Here is a 17,539-nt window from a genome sequence, read left to right as displayed (position 1 = left end):
GCTGCTTGCAGCTTTAATTATTATTATTATTATTTGTACCCAAAATAAAATGGCTATTTGAAGGCCTTAACATATTCAAAAAGTCACAGAATTTGGCGGATGCGTCGGGGCGGTGAAAAATTTACGTATTTTAAGGTCGTCAAAAAAATCGCAACGAAAATGGCTCCATAGCGCCCCCTGGAAACTTTCAAAATACCCTCCACATTGGCCTTAGTTTAACGTACAGCCAACTATTGGAGTTTGTTTTACTGATCTAGATGACAATGCCATAAAAATAAAGACATTTTAACCATTTAACCATTTAAAAGAGAGAGTGTTTTCTGGCATGTATTTAATAAATTTATTATAAATAATTTAAGGACAAAATGTTTTCCTAAAGGGTGTTTAAAAATGGTTGATTACAAAAATTATTTCTCTGCTACTTAGCCAGCATGCTGACTTTCCATTAATGACCATATAGAGCCTGTACAGCTTATGTCACTGTCATGTTATACTTTTATTTCTCATGTTGTAAGGCAAGCTGCCTTTGTTTTTTTCATGATGTTGTGTGATTCCTATTAAAATGGAAATCATCAAAATAGTTGTCTTGTGCTCAGCAATAGGCTGTAAAATCATCAAGATTTGATTGTTTAGAAATACAATCAAACATACAAAGAACTACATTAAAAAAAAAAAACTACAACGACATGTTGTTATTAACGATTTAATATTTTAGTGAGGCCCTCAGATTGGCTCTGCTGGGGCCCAGATGAAGCTCAGAAAAGGCAATAAAAGTTGACAATCTAGAGAAAGAAAAAAGCGAGTATCTCACTAGACTGCGACCGGTAGCAACTAATAGCAAACAGGAGTCTTCAAAATGACTTGAAACATTTGTGTGGAATGTCAACTTTCTAGTGTGAGTCACAGAAGTGTGCAGTCCTGTTGCTTAAAATGTTAACATGTTCAAAGAATTTGTGTGATAAATTTTCTCTCAAAATCGTCAGTCATTTGCAGGCATCTTGAACCCTTCTCAAAGCCATTTCATATTTGTCACAGGCATCACCAACTCATCTCAAGAGCATTAGAGCTGTATTTTGATTCCTGCAGAGAAGCTCTCCTCTGTTAGAAAACACGTTGATCTCTAAAAACCCCACAGGTGATAAATAATATTATTTAAAATGACTGGTTCAAATCTGTATATCTTCATTTCAAAGGTGCACTTTAGTAGATAAAATCATAAATGTAGGCGTGGCTGCCGAAGTGGGTACAAAATAAATTCAGATGGATACAAAGTGAGTTGAGGTGGGCAACAAATTAATATGCAATGGCTGGAATGCAGTTTTGCAAACTGTGAACACAAAAATAAACCATGATTTTCAAAAACTGGCTATACAAAACACAGCTGCACAGCTCACTGGTGCCTTGGTTGCAAACACTCAAAATTCAGTTTGACACATTTTGTTTATTTTCTTATAAGTATTTCACAATTCTAAGTCACCAACTAGTCTTCCACAGTCACAGCCCAGAGAAATTCTAACTTAAGTAGGAACAAGGTTTTGGTCTTCAGTTTCAAATGGATCATCCTGCTGTCTGAATCAGACTCTAATCTGGGCCTGGCTACACACTGAATGCACCCAGTGTGTCCATGACTGCCTCCATCATAAAGTGCTCTGAGAGCCCAATAAGATTTGATGACAAATTGCTCTTGGAGGTCTGGTGTGAGGTGCAGTGTGTTGGTGACTCAGACCTCTGAATGCAGTTTTTAATATGATGTGATGGTCTGATGGTCTTATCCTTGCCTTTGCATGAGAGCGTCTACACATCAACTATGTGGAATAGCACTATACTAAATGCAAGAAGATGTACACAGTACTGTAGAACCTCTAATAATGAATTTAATCCCATTTCAAAAGGTGATTCATATGTTGAAAATTTGTATTTTGAACAAAATCTTCACATTAAAAACAATGTTTCATTGCCACCCAATCGGTGTATCATTCGTTCATTCCATTTTCAATTGACATTAAAAAATCAAATAATGAAAAACAGACTGGTTATTTTGTATTTTGTTTTTTATAATTACACGAAAAATAAAAAAAATGCCTGGTTTTTCATATTTCACTTTTAGGCTAAGATCGGAAACACGAAATCGAAAAACGGGCAGAAGGACAGAATTTGATTTTAATATTACAGAAGGCTCAGGATTGTGCGTGTATATGTGTGTGAGAGAGTGAAATACATTTAAATGAACAATCAAACTTGTTTCTTTATTAAAATATGAAATGTATTGAAATATACATCTAATAATATGCCGTACTATATGTCTGTCTTTGTTAAATAGCATAAAACAAAGTTTTTCAGCATGAAAATAAGTATTTTTACTGTGTGAAAGGATCCTGTATCGTAACTACATCTCTGCTGTTTGTAACAAACCAAACTGTGTGAATATCGGGTAAAGATTCAGAGAGTTATGATTATTTTAGTTGGACATACAGCTTCCTCAGAAAGAAATAAACTGGGGGGCACATGAAGGACTCAGCCAAGATGGCGGCCGCACTGACTCGTCAGCTCCAACAGACAGCACCAGTCTTTGAGGTGTCTATGTATACAATGTCTATGGTGGCCGGTGTTACAAGCTAACATTTGTTGTTTGCTAGTGCTCCTTACCAAACGCCCGGGTCACATAAACCCGACCAATTAAATATTAAAATCAAATTCTGTCCTGCTGCCCATTTTTCCAATTTGTGTTTTCGATCTTATCCAAAAAGTGAAATATGAAAAACCAGGCGTTTTTTCAATTTTGGTGTTATAATAAAAAAACAAAATAACCAGTTCATTTTTCATTATTTTATTTTTGATAGTCAATTGAAAATGGAAAGAACGAATGATACAGGGATTCCATCCCACTCTCTCTCTCAAAAAAAAAAGTCATCTGTCATGGTGAAATAAACAGTTTTAATGACGTCACTGCACAGGCTCTAAAAGGAAATTTCCGTACTTCCTACAAGTATGAACTACAACTCAATTTGTGAGAATATTACAGCTGTTTCCTGTTCATTTCATTTTAAATATATTTAACAGCATTGACATATATTACTAGAGTAAATGTTCCTGGCACCAGTCTGTGGGAATGCTAGTCCTCTTCTGGTTTCAACTTCTGGGATCTAATATGGGGTCAAGCATTATAATATATGTTGATGTTTAATAGTCACATCCCAGTTAAAAGGCATGTATATTTATTACAGCTATTTGAGGTGAATACAGTGGTACTGAAAGGATGATATTGTTTCATCCTTCACCCTTGTGAATCTAATAATAGTGGCTTTAAGGCTGGCAAATACTGAGCATGTTCTCATTAGGCGCCATACTCGCACCTGAGAGCTTATCTGTAGCACAAGCTAAATGTGCTTACTCATCAACAAAGTTTACACGGTATGTAACCTGATGGCCATTGTCCCATGCATATAAAAGCTTTTCCTTGGGGTTGTAGTCAACCTGTGTGGTGAAAGAGTACTCATTGGTGAAAGGCAAGCGGGGGATTGCTTCAGTATTTGTGTGGGTGTCATAAGCATAGTTCACCTCACCTTCCTTCTGATTGTACACGTCAACAGCATATAAGACACCACAAATAATGAAGCAGTTTCCATATGATTTTCGCTTGAGACCTGTCCTGTAGGTAGTTTCCTTTTTCAAGGACAGGTCTCCAGGATCCAATTTACTGATTACCATCACCTCTTGCTGGTTATAGTCATAGTCCATGGAAGGATATAGCACCCACAAGCCACTTTCATCCACTGCAAAATCAATGTCCGAGTGGCCCCTCCATTTCCATGGGGTGGTCTCCTCATAAACCACATCATGCAGCAGCGTCCAGGCAGCCACATATCGCATCTTCAGGTCATATTTGATGACGTTTTTAGTAAAAGCCCTGTTGTAGTAGAATGCTCCATTGTAAACAACATGGCCGGTGCCAATCCAGTTGTAAGGCAGTTTGTAAAGGTTGCTCCAACGTCCTAGGACAAACAAGAATATTAAATTCCAATGTAACTTTTGCTTATTTAGTACAACTCAAGTGAGAAAACTCAATTCTTCATTGCCAACAAACACATTACATTTCAAAGACACAACACCACTGATGTAATCTGTCTGCATCAGTGTCTGTGCTTTCAGTGTTTAAGTAATTCCCCTGTGATGTCTGCACTGTGATCCAAGAAAAGCCTGACTGCATTTAAGCATCATTTTATATTTCTTTTCCTGTCTTTTGTCCAACCACAGGCATGCTCCCTCCTCAATGATTTTATATTCTGTTACTGTAGGGACGGACAGTGTTGAGCAATGAACATAATACAGTTCTTATGACTCTCAGAGGGTTATAAGTTTTAAGGACTGTCACTATGATTCGTTCAAAAGGACTACACACACTCAGAAGAAGGAATTATTGGAGCAAAGACTCATACTGCAGATCAGTTTACTTTGTGCTGCAGACATTCAAAGAACACATCATAACAGACAATGGCAATAGCCAAGTACCCTGTATGTTAGTAATGTAAATGCAGTTTTGATAGTGCAGGCGCAGGAAGAGCTTTCAATTTTTTTGGCTAATACACAGATGTTTAGACCAGCCACATCCTCTTATAGCACTCAAGAGTTCCTGCCGAACCAAGGAAGCATCTACTCTAAAGCAGAAAGCAAAATAGGCCTGATAAATGTAGTAATAAGAACTATGAATGGCCACAGAATCAGCATAGAAAAAACAAACAAAAAAGGCAAACTACCTTAATGACTACCAAATGATCTTTATTTATTGGACAATGACAGCTTAGTGGTTAGCACTGTTGCCTCACAGCAAGAAGGTCCAAGGTTCAAACACTGGGTTGGATCTGTGGCCTTTCTGTGTGCAGTTTGCATGTTTCTCCGGGCACTCCGGTTTCTTCTCTCGATCTAAAAACATACATGTTAGGGTGCCTTCAGGCCCATGCCTCCCTTGAAAAAGAAATCTGAGATCTCAAAGGGATTTGCCTGGATAAATAAAAGTTAATAAATAAAGATCTTTAAATGGTAGTCTGCAGCAAAATTAAGCCATGTGTGAAAACAAAAATATATTTATTACCCGCTGGTGGTAAATATAACAGACTGAAACAAATTTATTTAGTCAAATGCTAGTTAACATAAAATTACTTGTATTTATAATAGATTCATACCCATTGCTTAAACATTCAAGGAAATCCTTGTAATATTTTATCTGAATTGGCAATTGAAAAATCTCTGTTTGTAGACCTAGATTTCCCCACTCCACTATTTCGTTCCCCCTTAACATCCTGAAAACTTTGGAAGCCAGGGTTTCCCCCAGAAAAGAGGCTAAGCCTGGCCGTTCGCTGGCCGATCGCTGGTCGACTGTAAATTTAGTAAAAAAAATGATTAAGGTTGGCAGGAAAGTTGAAAATATGTCTATTTATTATGTGATATTCTAAAATATTTTTGTGTCAAATACTTACACAACTACAGTTTTACAAAAAGGCACTTTTGAAATACTTTTTTGAACAAAAATACAACAAAAATAACTACAAATTGGTAGCACATATTTTGAATCCTAATTTAAGTCACATTTACAAATAAATTAAATAACAAATGAAAAAGTGCAAACAAAGCACCAACACACGTCTCACTTCCAGGCCAATAAATAACAACAGAGAACTCTGACAGACAGACAGATGCTGTACTGTACTGTGCTTTTTGTGGCACAGGCTGCATGTTGGATCACTACATGTAACAACATATCTAATGCTGAATTTAATAGCATAATTTTACTGTTCAACAAGGATAAATTACCATGTGTCATATTAATATTTTCACTAACTACAAAACATGCTTACCATATTCGGTCTTGTAAAGCCACCAGCTGAATTTTGGCTCAGCTAACCATTTTTGGTTAAACCCGATAATGTTTATTGCTAACTCCAGCGGTAGCTGAAGGAGGCTTGGCCGCAGGACTCATTAGAGCCGCTCAGGGCTCTGCGAACAGCGTGCGGACCTGAGCGCGCGGTGGAGGCGTTTATACTTGGCGCTTACATCGAAAAGACGGAGCAGTACGCTACGTAAGCAGTGGAAATACGGTAAAAAAGGAGAGCAGATGGTTGTCACATCAAATATGGCTGCACGTATTCAGGAGGAAGAGCTGTTGTGTTTCTGGCTGTGATACAGAGAGGATGTTTAAACTTAAAGCATTCAGTTTGACTTTCATTGATTTATTTGCTTATTTGCTTTAGTTGTGATTTTCCCATCATAGGACTAATATTTCATCCCTCTGTGTTCTATAAACACTCCTTTTTATCGGCTGCAACAGTAGTTTTGAACTGTTTGATTATCTTTGTGATCTCTCACAGAGGGATTATATAAATGCTGATACAAGCGAACAGGTTCCGCTACCGAAACTGTCCATTTTGAATGGAGAGAGGTGTGCGCGGTCCACGTAAAGTTACAAAAGTTGGGAGGTGTACAACCATGCAACATGACACTGCACGGGGCCTTTGCGCAGGGGCGGGACAGCGCGATTGCGTCACTGTTTGTTGGCGCGCGCACCCTCGCGCGGTGATCAACGCGTAGATTTATACTTTTGGGGGTGCTGGTGGAAAAAAATGTGTATAAAAAATGATGCATTTTACAATAAACAAGCGGACCTTAGCCTGGCGGAGGGGGAGGGAAAGCCTGGTTGCCCACCAGACTTGTAATACACTGGGGTAAACCTTGGAAGCCATTTGTGAGAACATGCACAACTGAGAGATATGGCTAAATGCATCTGTATGTTTTTGTTTGTGTACAACTGAGCAAACCTCACATATGTAAAATGTGTTAAGGTTTCAGGTCAAATTATGATTCCACAATAATGTTAAAGAAATAGTATATTAATTTTTGAAGTGATGTTCTGTCACATACAGTACTTATCAATACTTAGTACCTCATCAGTCATAGAGCAGAGTAAAGAGAAAGATGCAAAAGACTATGGCCATGCTAGGCCTATGGATAGTCAAATGCAGGCCCCCCTTTTTAAAATGTTTTTCAGGCTTTTAAAACAAGTCTTTCTCAAAGATCTCTACACTTTTGCATGACATTGTTTGTTTAGTTTGTTGTCATTTTCTCAACCAAACATTGTCCATATGTTACTATACAAATGTAATGTATGTGTACTACGCTGATGGTGCTGAAGCTGTGACTGTATTAGTCTACTTGGTCATCATATCTAGTCCGTCCAAAGGTTTACTCAGCTTTTGCTAGACCGATACATTCAGCAGCCTCAACATCTTTAGTTTATACACTGTCTAGCTACAATGAGCACAGTGTAGTAACAGAGACATTGTATGGTTGAGAAATTCAATTCAATTCCGTTTATTTATATAGCGCCAAAAAAAGTCATCTCTGGGCAAAAACAAAAGCATTCACATTGTTGTATCATGACAACATAAAAAAACACATGCACCTTGACACTACAAACTGGTTTATTATAAAAGAAAGTTAGCCTACTCACGATATTTGGATTTTAGCCATCTTGCGTTTATGTCATTCTGAACTCTGACCTTGTCACAGGACTTCTGATTGAAAAACTCTTATGACATATGCAAACAATACTGGCATTCAGTATGAATAATTATCATTAACACATTTTATAAATTTTATGCCAGGATAGCCACATAGATCATCAAATACCAATAATTAGTTAGCTATCGAAGGAAGCCAGCAGATTGTCTCAAATCTTTACTTCTTCACAATGTCCCATTTTGAGCAGGCAAAATTGATGACAGTGGAACAAATCCCTTTTAACAGAAAGAAACCTAAATCAGAACCAGGCTCAGGATTGGCAGCCATCTGACTTAACCACCTAGGGTGACAAACTCAAACCATGTCATGCAAAAGTGTTGAGGTTTAATATTAACTAGTAAAATGTTTTTTTTACACCTGTATATTGTTTTTGAGACAGAGTTGTTTTTAAGCCTGAAAAACAATAAAAGGGGACCTAGTTTGGCTAGTCATAAGCCTAGTATGGACAAAACATTTTGTATCTTTCTCCATACTCTGTGCTCTATGACTGATGTCATCGCTGATAAGGTTCTAACTATTGATAATTACTTAAAAGAACCCTTCAAAAATGACCAAATTATCTATTTAGGAATAGTTTTGATTTGTTAACACATGAAAAATGTAAGTGAGATTTACAAAACATCAAGTGTATGTGAAAATATTCACTTATGAAACCAACAGTATGATAAAGCTTTACCTCTCTCATGTAGAAAGCATTTTACAGGTTTAAATAAAAAAAAAGGTTTTGTCTAAATGCTTAGCTGTGGAAACTCAAGAGAAAATGTCCTTTCAACTGTTCCAGGTATTAATGTGTCTGGTCTACTGCCAGTCATGCAATAAAATGGACAGTATGTGGTCTTTAAGGTGTTTTTGCAAAGAAAATAATATCCTTATGGACACAGCAGTGCAAAGCTACTTTATGCCTTACTTACTATGAGTTACAAACATGGAGCTGTTCTTGCTAAGCTTTTGTTTTTACAGTGCCAGACTGTATGCACACTGACTTACCAAGACAGTGATACAGTTTGTGTAGGATTTTACCCTAAACAAACACACTTTGTACTATAGGTGTCATTTTTTCCATCACATCCTATCTACTATCCTAACCCTCCAATCTCAGGAAGTCCCATTCAGATGACAATGATGACAACAGCCAGTGAAAAACAAAAACAATGTGCAGCTAAAACCCTCCCATCCCCCATAACTCTCCACCCTCACCCTTCATCCCTGAGGCCGGCCCACTCTCTTAATGCCCCTTTGCTGTGCTTGGTTCAAAGGAAAGGCCAACGCACATGTCAAGGAACAGCAAGCATCACCGCCACTCACCAATTCCCCCTTTCCACCAGCTCTAAAGGTCCTGGCTCCACTCTACTCGGCTTGCTTTGCGCAAGTTTCCACCGGCATTTTTTGAAGGCTGGTCCCTGCTTTTTCGGTCCCTGCTTTGGAGTTTCGTTGGTGACGCAAGCTTAGCTCCTGTTCACGGGTCATGGGTGCTCATGGGTGTGGTCAAATTGAAGTGTAAGAAGAGCGAAGAATACAACTGAACTGTATTAAAGGTTTTATAGTAATAGGACTATAAACAATAGCGTTAGCTTACTCTGCAACATTTAGGCTGTCTGTCCCCCAGCTGTAGGCACATTAAAGTCTGAAATCTCCGGCAGATAACAGCTGTCCTACTCCGTGCAACAATCGCGGCATCCAGAGCATTTCTTCCACTGCGCCTCTCTTCTCAGGAGAATCCCCATAAGTTTAAAAAACAGCAACAACACAGGGCCATTGTTGTCCATAGCTCTTCCGAAGTCTGGAGGTGTGGCTTTGGAGAGCCCCCCGCAACCAACACAAGGAGGCGATCCTCTGCTACCGACCAAACTGGCTTGTGGAAACGCGATGCATTCTTTACAGAGCTGAGCAGAGTAGAGTAGAGTAGAGTGGGGCTGCTCAAGCAGAGCCAGTGGAAAAGGGGCACAAGATACCAAATCATCCGCAGAGAGCTGTGAGCTCACCGCACTACAGGACACTAAATGTAAGTGGATTTAGTAAAGCCACTGTCCAAACACATCTAGATCAATAAGTCAAATCCAAAAAGTACAGATCTTCTTCACTTTCTTCCAAAGTGTAATCCAAATCCTCAGTTGATTTAGATGTGAAATGAGTGGACTTTCCCACCCACTGATTCAAAACATTAAGGACTTATTTACATATATATAAAACTCATCTTGCTGCTAATCGATCCAGTCATACTTTTATGAAAAATGGTTGGCTTTATATATTCAAGATGTTGCATGTTGGTATATGCTTTGTAGTTTTTTTATACAGTTTGTACAAATTTGTGTTTGGGTAGCTATTTGGCAGGTGCTAGAAATACCCTTTCATTTAAACTGTGGGTACAGCAATATCTATAAAAGCTGATATAAAATATTGTGTATAAAATGTTCTGCAGTATAGCTTTGGTGACTATGTGCAGCCTCTGACCCCTTGCTTATGTTTATTTATAATCCCAAAGCAGTTGGTGCATATGTCTTAAAAATAAAAGCCAAAATTTAAAAAGGTATGTACAAGAAAACATTGTGCGCACAGTAAAATACTCACAAAGAACATTGAGACTGTATGCATCGTATTTCAGTTTTTCTTAAATATAAAATAAAGTGCTTTCAAAGTACAGGGGATCAATTCACAGACTTTATACCCATTTAAGGTAGTTAGCCTTTTTTCTTTGCACTGGCAAAGTTGTGGCCATTTGTAGCCTTTATAAATACATTTATTAGATATTTTTTATTTGTATATTTTTCTTAGATTCCTGTTTAAGGCCCTGTTTACACTAGAATGATCCCTGTAAAATCTTTTCAATGTTTATTGAGGTGCATCAACAAGAAAAAACGTGTTTACATGGATATAGCTGTGCTTATTGAATCTGCTGTATTTATCATGCCAGTTGCCAGATAAGAAATGATAAACCATTGTACTGTCGTTTTAAAATGATTGCATTTTGACCCAAACTATATTATATGTGAGATGAGCTTTCTTGGAGGGGGGAGGTTGTAAGATTAGTTGTATGTTGTGATTGGTGAACATGTGCAAAGAAAAGAAGGGGGACTTGACCCTAAAATTATGTTAAAAAAAGGTTAATTATTGTATATCTGGCAACACTGCTGTCGGCTTTCAACAAGGTACGCATACAGTCTGGAGCATGTAAACTTCCACACAATATACAGAACATGTTTAGTGACAGAGAGGGTGGTTATGATCTAAGAGGTGAAGGATATTTTAAAAAACAATATATTAGAACAACCAGGAAGAGTTTTTGTTTGTCTGTGTGTGGAGTAAATGTCTGGAATGGATTGAATGATGAGTTTAAAAAAATTACAAATGTAAACCAATTTAAAAAACGGATTAAAGAAGAGCTCATTTCAAAATATGATATATAAGATGACTGTTTAATAGTCTATAATGTAATTGATGATATAAATAGTATTTAAAATAATTGTTCATAGTTGAATATCATGTAAAATGGAAACGATTTGTCTTCTTTTTGATGTTCTGAAAGTTAATTGATAATAAATTGACAAGTAGGAAAAGGGCAGGACATTATAAGATGTATCTTCTACCTGCTCCTTTTCGAACAGAATATATAAAATTTGCATGTCACATGGGCAGAATAATTTGTTTTACATTTTATTTCTTAAGTTTGTTTCGTTGTATTTCATTTTCTTTTCTTTTTTTGATTGTTTTTACTGTTTGTTCGAAATAAATAAATAAATAAATAAATAAATAAATGTTTTCAGTTTGGGTTTATTATTTCTTTTATTTTGTCAATTGGTTATCTTCTTGTTTTGTTTTTGCTCCTTGTGTCTTTGTATCCTGTCATTTTTCACTTGTACTCTGTTATCACTTGTTTACCTGCTATGCCCATCTCCACCTGCTCCTAGTTACTTATCACTCCCTGTGTGTTCAGCCTTGCTGCCAGCTATTGTTGTTGTTTCTTTTCTTTTAAAAAATAAATTATTTTCCTGGAATTTAAGATGAGTCTGCAGATTGGGTTCACCGCAATCTCCACCCAACCTGACAGCTACATGTTGAAAAGGGCGAGTAGAGCAAAAATCACTCTGCCATCTGCTATTATTACTATTGCTGTGCATGTGCAGAACAGCTCATGACTGCAGCCGTCTGTGGTGGGCATGTGTGATTTCACACAATGTGGCTTCCTTTGAAATGTAAATGGGGAAGTCTGAAAATCTCCACTTTGAGACCTGGGTTTAGATAGCTTCGGTTTCAGAAAAAACAAGCGCTGGTGTTGTCTAAACTAACTGCAGCCCTTAAGATTTGTAATTTTCTTAGCTGAAGAACTCTCACGTCATATAAAGGATGTAATTGGTCCATACATAAATGTATGTTGATTGTAGCTGTCCCATCCTAAGCTGGGCTACACTAGAGGTTTCTTCCTGTTAAATAAAGAGTCATTAAGTTCCACTGTCTCCAACGAGCTGCTCAGGATGCACCAAAGTGAAGATTTGATTCAATCTGCTGACTTCCATAGATATGCAACTTTTACTAATTAGCATTACATAATGTACTGCATGTGAACTTATTATAATATAATAAGAACTGAACTGACTGTAAATTAATTTTAATCTGGATCTGAATTGGATTTATGATTTGGGTTTGTTTATAGTCTTGTATAGTGCATTGACATGACACATGCACAAGGAGAGCATTCAAACTCTTCTCCAGCCAAGATTTGAACCCAGAACCTTCTTGCTGTGAGGCAACAGTGTTAGCCACTGCTAACTACCAGACTGTCTTCTGTGGAACCTGTACTATGTATGTAGAACTTATTCTTTAATACTGATGTCAAAGTACAGTCATGGCTGATACACACCTTGCTTAAAGTTGTCCAGATTGCGGAACTCCACAAGGTTGTTGCCATAGTAATAATTAGTCACGTAGATCTTGGAGTCCTTAGCCAGAGGGTCCTTCATCCAAGCTCCCTCATTGCGCCCATAACTGTGCTGCTTCACTGGCTGTTCAATGGATGCCAGAGTCCCTTCACAATTAAGGATCTTCCCTGGAATTCACAAGCAGAACTTTCAACCTGTTTGCCTGGGAAGGAATGATGTGCATTAACATGGGTTAATGCACATCAATTTCACACTTATACATTTTTTGTGAAGAAAATTACACTTTTCTGTTGTTAAACTGACCAATGCAGACACAGACTGTAACAAAATATTGTACATAATTTAGTGGTGTTCAACACATGCCTGCTCTGTGGAGACTGGGTCGACTGTCATTGTTTGAGTTGTCCAGCACCAACATGATGGTTGGAGCTGGTCTTTCGGACACTGGTATGCTTTGGGTGGTGGTGGTGGTAGTGGTAGTGGGCTCAGCAGTGATGGTAGTTGTGGTCCTTGTGGTGGCAGCAGTAGTAGTGGAAGCTACAGTGGAGCTGATAGGCTCAGCCTCGGTGGCCTCCACAATTTCTAAGATCATTTCAGTCCCTCCATCCTCAGACTGGTTTTCTGTGACATGTTCCACTGAGTGTACTTTAAAGAAAAGAGAAGTAGTTACTAATGACAAGAGATAAGCAAAATGAAATATTTTTGCTTTTTCTGAGTCTGAGTGCTGGTCAGGGACAGACTGGGACTACAAAACAGCCCTGGAGTTTGACTTGGCCAGCCTGCAACAATTGGTGTGCGGAAAATTATAAATGCCTGGTAAAGGTGTCACAATACTTTAATCATGATTCTCTACAATACGCCATTCAAATTACACCAATAGCACTGATATTGACTTGATTGAGCATAGTGTTCTAGTCCTGAATACTCACAAAAAATGGCTGTCTCACTTGGGGCGCATAAAATAATGCAAAGTTGAGATAGTGTGGGTGTAGGGGTGCAACTACCTACTCAGTCAGTCCGTCCCTGGTGCTGGTAGAGGAAAACACCACTGAAACATTTTAGAGCTGTAGACTAAATGCTTCTTAATTCTGTAAGTTTATAGTGACTTTAAGGCAAAATGGTGATGTAGTGAGTATGCTCTCATTCAGTATTTTAACCCTCCTGAAGCCCACAAAAGAGAAAGAGACAAAGAGAGGTAGAAATGCCCTTGCAACTTTGCTTCAATTTGACCTAAAAGCCAAGGGAGGGTTAAGTGTCCCCTGTTTGAAAATATGTTTACCAGCCTGACACTATCCTTAACTAGGCCAGACATTTTACTGGGTGCTGTGCTCCAGGAGTTTACATGAAAAATTTAGAAATGTGGGCGACACACACCAAATATTTTCTGCCTTCTTCATCTCAATAACCTTTTGACCAGATGGAAAAATACACACGGCAATACTTAATGCTGATGAGCTTTTACTATTTCTATCAAACCCAAGGCAATCCTTCCCAGCTCTCATTCACACATTTCAGAGTTATAGTAGGATTTCAGATTACAAGTTAAATTTATCCAAAAGTACTTTTTTACACATCAATAATTTAGCATTAACAACAGACTTCAGCTCCTTTCCTGTTAGTCAGGCTAGAGAATTAACTTATCTAGGAATTAAACTAAGTCATTTTTACTAGGATCTCTATAGACAAAATCTTAAAACTGTTCTGAAGAAAACAAAACAATGTGTCTAGATGGTCTCTCCTGCCCACCTCCCTGGATGAAAGGGTGAATATGGTAAAAATGACAGTACTACCATGCTTACTGTATTTCTTTCAAATGATCCCTTACTTCCTACCTAAATCTGTGTTTAGTGAAATAGACAAACTAATTCCCTCATTTATATGCAATAAATCTGTCCCTTGAATGAAGAAAAGGTTTCTGGAGCAGCCAAATGTAGCAGGAGGTCTAGGCCTGCCCAATTTTATTTACTACTATTTGGCCACAAACATCAGTAAAATTACATGTTGGACATTTTTTTGGAAGACAAACCAGGGCCCTTTATGGACTAGTATGTAAATAGACAGTGATAGACAGTGATCCAGTAATATCCCTTATTTCACTACTGAGCTTATCAATACCTGCAGGTTCACACCCCCACTTTCCAATCCTGTTACATAACACTCTCTGAAAATCTGGTACCAATTTAGGAAACACTTCCATCTTAAACAGTTATCTGTGTTCTCGCCTTTAATGAACAATCATCTTTTTCAGCCATCCAAAAAAGACACAACATTCCAATTTTGGCATAAAAATGGCGTGGTCTGTCTCAAAGACTTTTTTGACAAAGGCACACTCATGTCCTTTGATAAGTTGTTATTGTTATAACATCCCAAAATCCCACTTCTTTAGATTTGTGCATCTTAGAAGTTTTGTCAGCAAACATTTTTCTCTCCTATCTTTGCCTGTAAAAACTGTTATTGATGACATACTTGCCTTTAATGCCTACACAAAGAGTAATATTTCAAAAATGTATGTCATGATTCATAATATTAACCCGATGTCATGGGAAAAGACAAGAATGGCATGGGAACAGGATCTTGATGAGAGATTCCCAAGGGAGTTCTGGCAGCGCTGCTTGGAAAGTATTCACTCTTCTGTGTTAGGCAGTCTCTAATACAATTCAAAGTTGTACATTGTCTGCATTACTCAAATGATAAACTTTCTAGAATATACTCCAGTGTGGACCCAGTATGTGTCAGGTGCCATGCAGATCGATTGTCAATCATTAAACAGCTTTTGGGAAAACTTCTTCAAATTTATTTCACACATGTATGGGAGAACTCTAACACCTTCTCCTCATGTAGGCATGTTTGGGATCTTCCCCCAGAGGTTAGAGTCACTAAAACATAAGCTAAGCAACAGGATTTGCCTCATTAATGGCTCATACACTCATCCTTCTCCGGTGGAAGTCTAACAGACCCCCTGCTTTTAATAGATGGATCAGATGTCAGGTGTGGTGGAGAAGGAGACGAACCCAGAGCTCAGACTCATTTTCAGAAAATAAATTAATTTATTTTAAAATAAAAGAAACAAAAAACAAAGGCTGACGTGGCAGCAAAACTAAACATAACAACATCCTAACAGGAGCAAAACCTGAGGAAAGATATGAAACCAATGAGACAGTGCATGAAGCGACAACGGACCAGCGACAAGTGGAGGACATGACCAGCTTTTAAGAACATCAGAGAGATGCTGTCCATGTTGCAATTAGGAAAAAATAAAACACAGTAGAATGGGATGTCATGAAAAAATTACAGAGATCTGGTTGTCATTTACAGAGTTTGTAATAAATGTAAATATTTCATAAACTTTTGATCCATCTGATCCATCTATCCATCTGATCCATCTATTACATCTATTACAAGTTTTTCTAAGAAAAATTTGTAGCCTTGCTCAACTTAGCGATTCCCATACACTTGTGCATGAAATATGGAGGTACCTCTCACCCCTTACCCATTTTGTTTTTCTTTTCTCTTTTTTTATTTCCTTGTCTCCCCCTACTCTCACTCCATGCACATGATGGCTGTTGTGAACATGGAAAATGGTTGTTTGAGATGACTTCATTTTTTAGGACAATACATCTTCCTTATAGGGAAAGGATGTGAAAATTTTCTTTCAAGAAAGACATAATGGCATGGCCTGCAAATAGTCCAGATCTCAATTCAGCTGAAAATCTCTTGTCAAAATTAAAATGGTCAGTGATGAGACTCCAACCTGCAAAGCTGATCTTGCAACAGCAATAAGAGACAGTTAGAGCCAGATTGATGAAGAATACTGTTTGTCATTAGTTTGTCAGTATTTTAGTTTTGGGTTTTTTCTTTGATATTTCTTTTGTATTTAGGGTTATTGTTTTCATGTTTTGTCTTTGTATTGTTTCTGCCTCGTGTGTTCTGTCATCATTCACTTCTCCTCTGTTTATCTTGCCTTCCTAGCACGCCCATCTTCACCTGCTCCTAGTTATAATCACTCACCTGTGCCCACTTCCTCTAATTACCCTCAGCTTTAAAACCTGATCACTTTCTCCACTTCCTCGTTGGTTCATTGTCTCTAGTCTCTCGTTGTTCTTGTTCCTTGTCTTGCCTTGCCTTTTTGTATTGCTTTGGATTTTTGTTTTGTTTAGTTTTGCTACCCCGTCAGACTTTTGTTTTCTTGTTCTTTTGTTTAGAAATAAATTTTAATTTTTTCCCCACATTCCGATGGGTCTGCGTATTGGGTTCGCCACCACTCTCTCCTCCCACCATGACATAGTTAGGTTCATGCCTAACAAATTATATTTAGTTAGGCATTTCAGGAGTTGGGTATGAGTGAAAAAGCCCCTTCTCCTGGAATAAAACACTCCTTCTTACAGCATTATGACCATGTGGTCTATTCTCTCATGTAGCTTTAAAGAGGATAGGAAAGAGTCAGAAAATGTTTTCTCAGCAGAGGTGAGGGTCCTTTGTACTTCATTGTGAGGAGTGAAGCTGAGGCATGTCATGGACACTGCATTGAGATGACATTACATCAGCTCAAAGTATTTTGTCAATAAAAGATTTGGATTTCCTGCTTGCTGAATAGACCAAAAATTCATCTGTGCTCTCACTAGACGCGTTTTGAAAAAACAAAACAAAAAAACAAACAAATTAAAAAAAAAAAAACTCACCTGAAGCTAATCTTGTATTGAATTTAGTCTTTATTGTTTTGTGCTTAGGAGTAAGAATTTTTTGTTTTTAATCTTAAAATGTATCCTAAAAGAAGATAAAAAATACCTTTTTAGATAAGAATGATAAAACTGTCATGATCCATGCTCATGCCTTGTCTGGCCCTGCCCACATTTTTCTATCTCTCATTAAGTCATTTCTTCCACCTGTGCCGGCTCCTATTTATGCCTTGGCGTCAATCCTGCGCAGTGCGAGATTGTCTGCCGCTCCTGCTACAGCTTTCAAGCCCGTTACCAAGTTCCACGAGTTTTTCCTGTTGCCGAACCTTGCCTGTGTTTTTGACCTTGTCTCTCGTCCTCTGCCTTGGATCTAGTTTTACGACCTGCCGTTGCCGAACCAAGCCTGACCCGGACCAC

At 37.9% G+C, this 17,539-nt stretch overlaps 1 protein-coding gene across 2 annotated transcripts in view; it reads right to left on the bottom strand.

The window, feature by feature from the left end:
* Positions 1-2,914: 2,914 nt before the first annotated feature.
* olfml2a (olfactomedin-like 2A) overlaps positions 2,915-17,539 on the bottom strand; it is a 54,774-nt gene continuing 40,149 nt past the window's right edge. For both annotated transcript variants that reach the window (XM_017432979.3, XM_037974540.1), the window contains 3 exons: positions 12,810-13,091; positions 12,428-12,613; positions 2,915-3,992 (listed from right to left, as the gene is read on the bottom strand). In XM_017432979.3, coding sequence (XP_017288468.1) covers positions 3,388-3,992; positions 12,428-12,613; positions 12,810-13,091 — 1,073 coding nt within the window. In that variant the 3' untranslated portion in view covers positions 2,915-3,387. The remainder of the gene's footprint in view (positions 3,993-12,427; positions 12,614-12,809; positions 13,092-17,539) is intronic.

Source organism: Kryptolebias marmoratus, linkage group LG1 (genome assembly GCF_001649575.2).
Source record: "Kryptolebias marmoratus isolate JLee-2015 linkage group LG1, ASM164957v2, whole genome shotgun sequence".
NCBI classification, from domain to species: domain Eukaryota; kingdom Metazoa; phylum Chordata; class Actinopteri; order Cyprinodontiformes; family Rivulidae; genus Kryptolebias; species Kryptolebias marmoratus.
The sequence above is the reverse complement of the archived record's forward strand: the minus strand, read 5'-3'. Positions and strand labels throughout refer to the sequence as shown.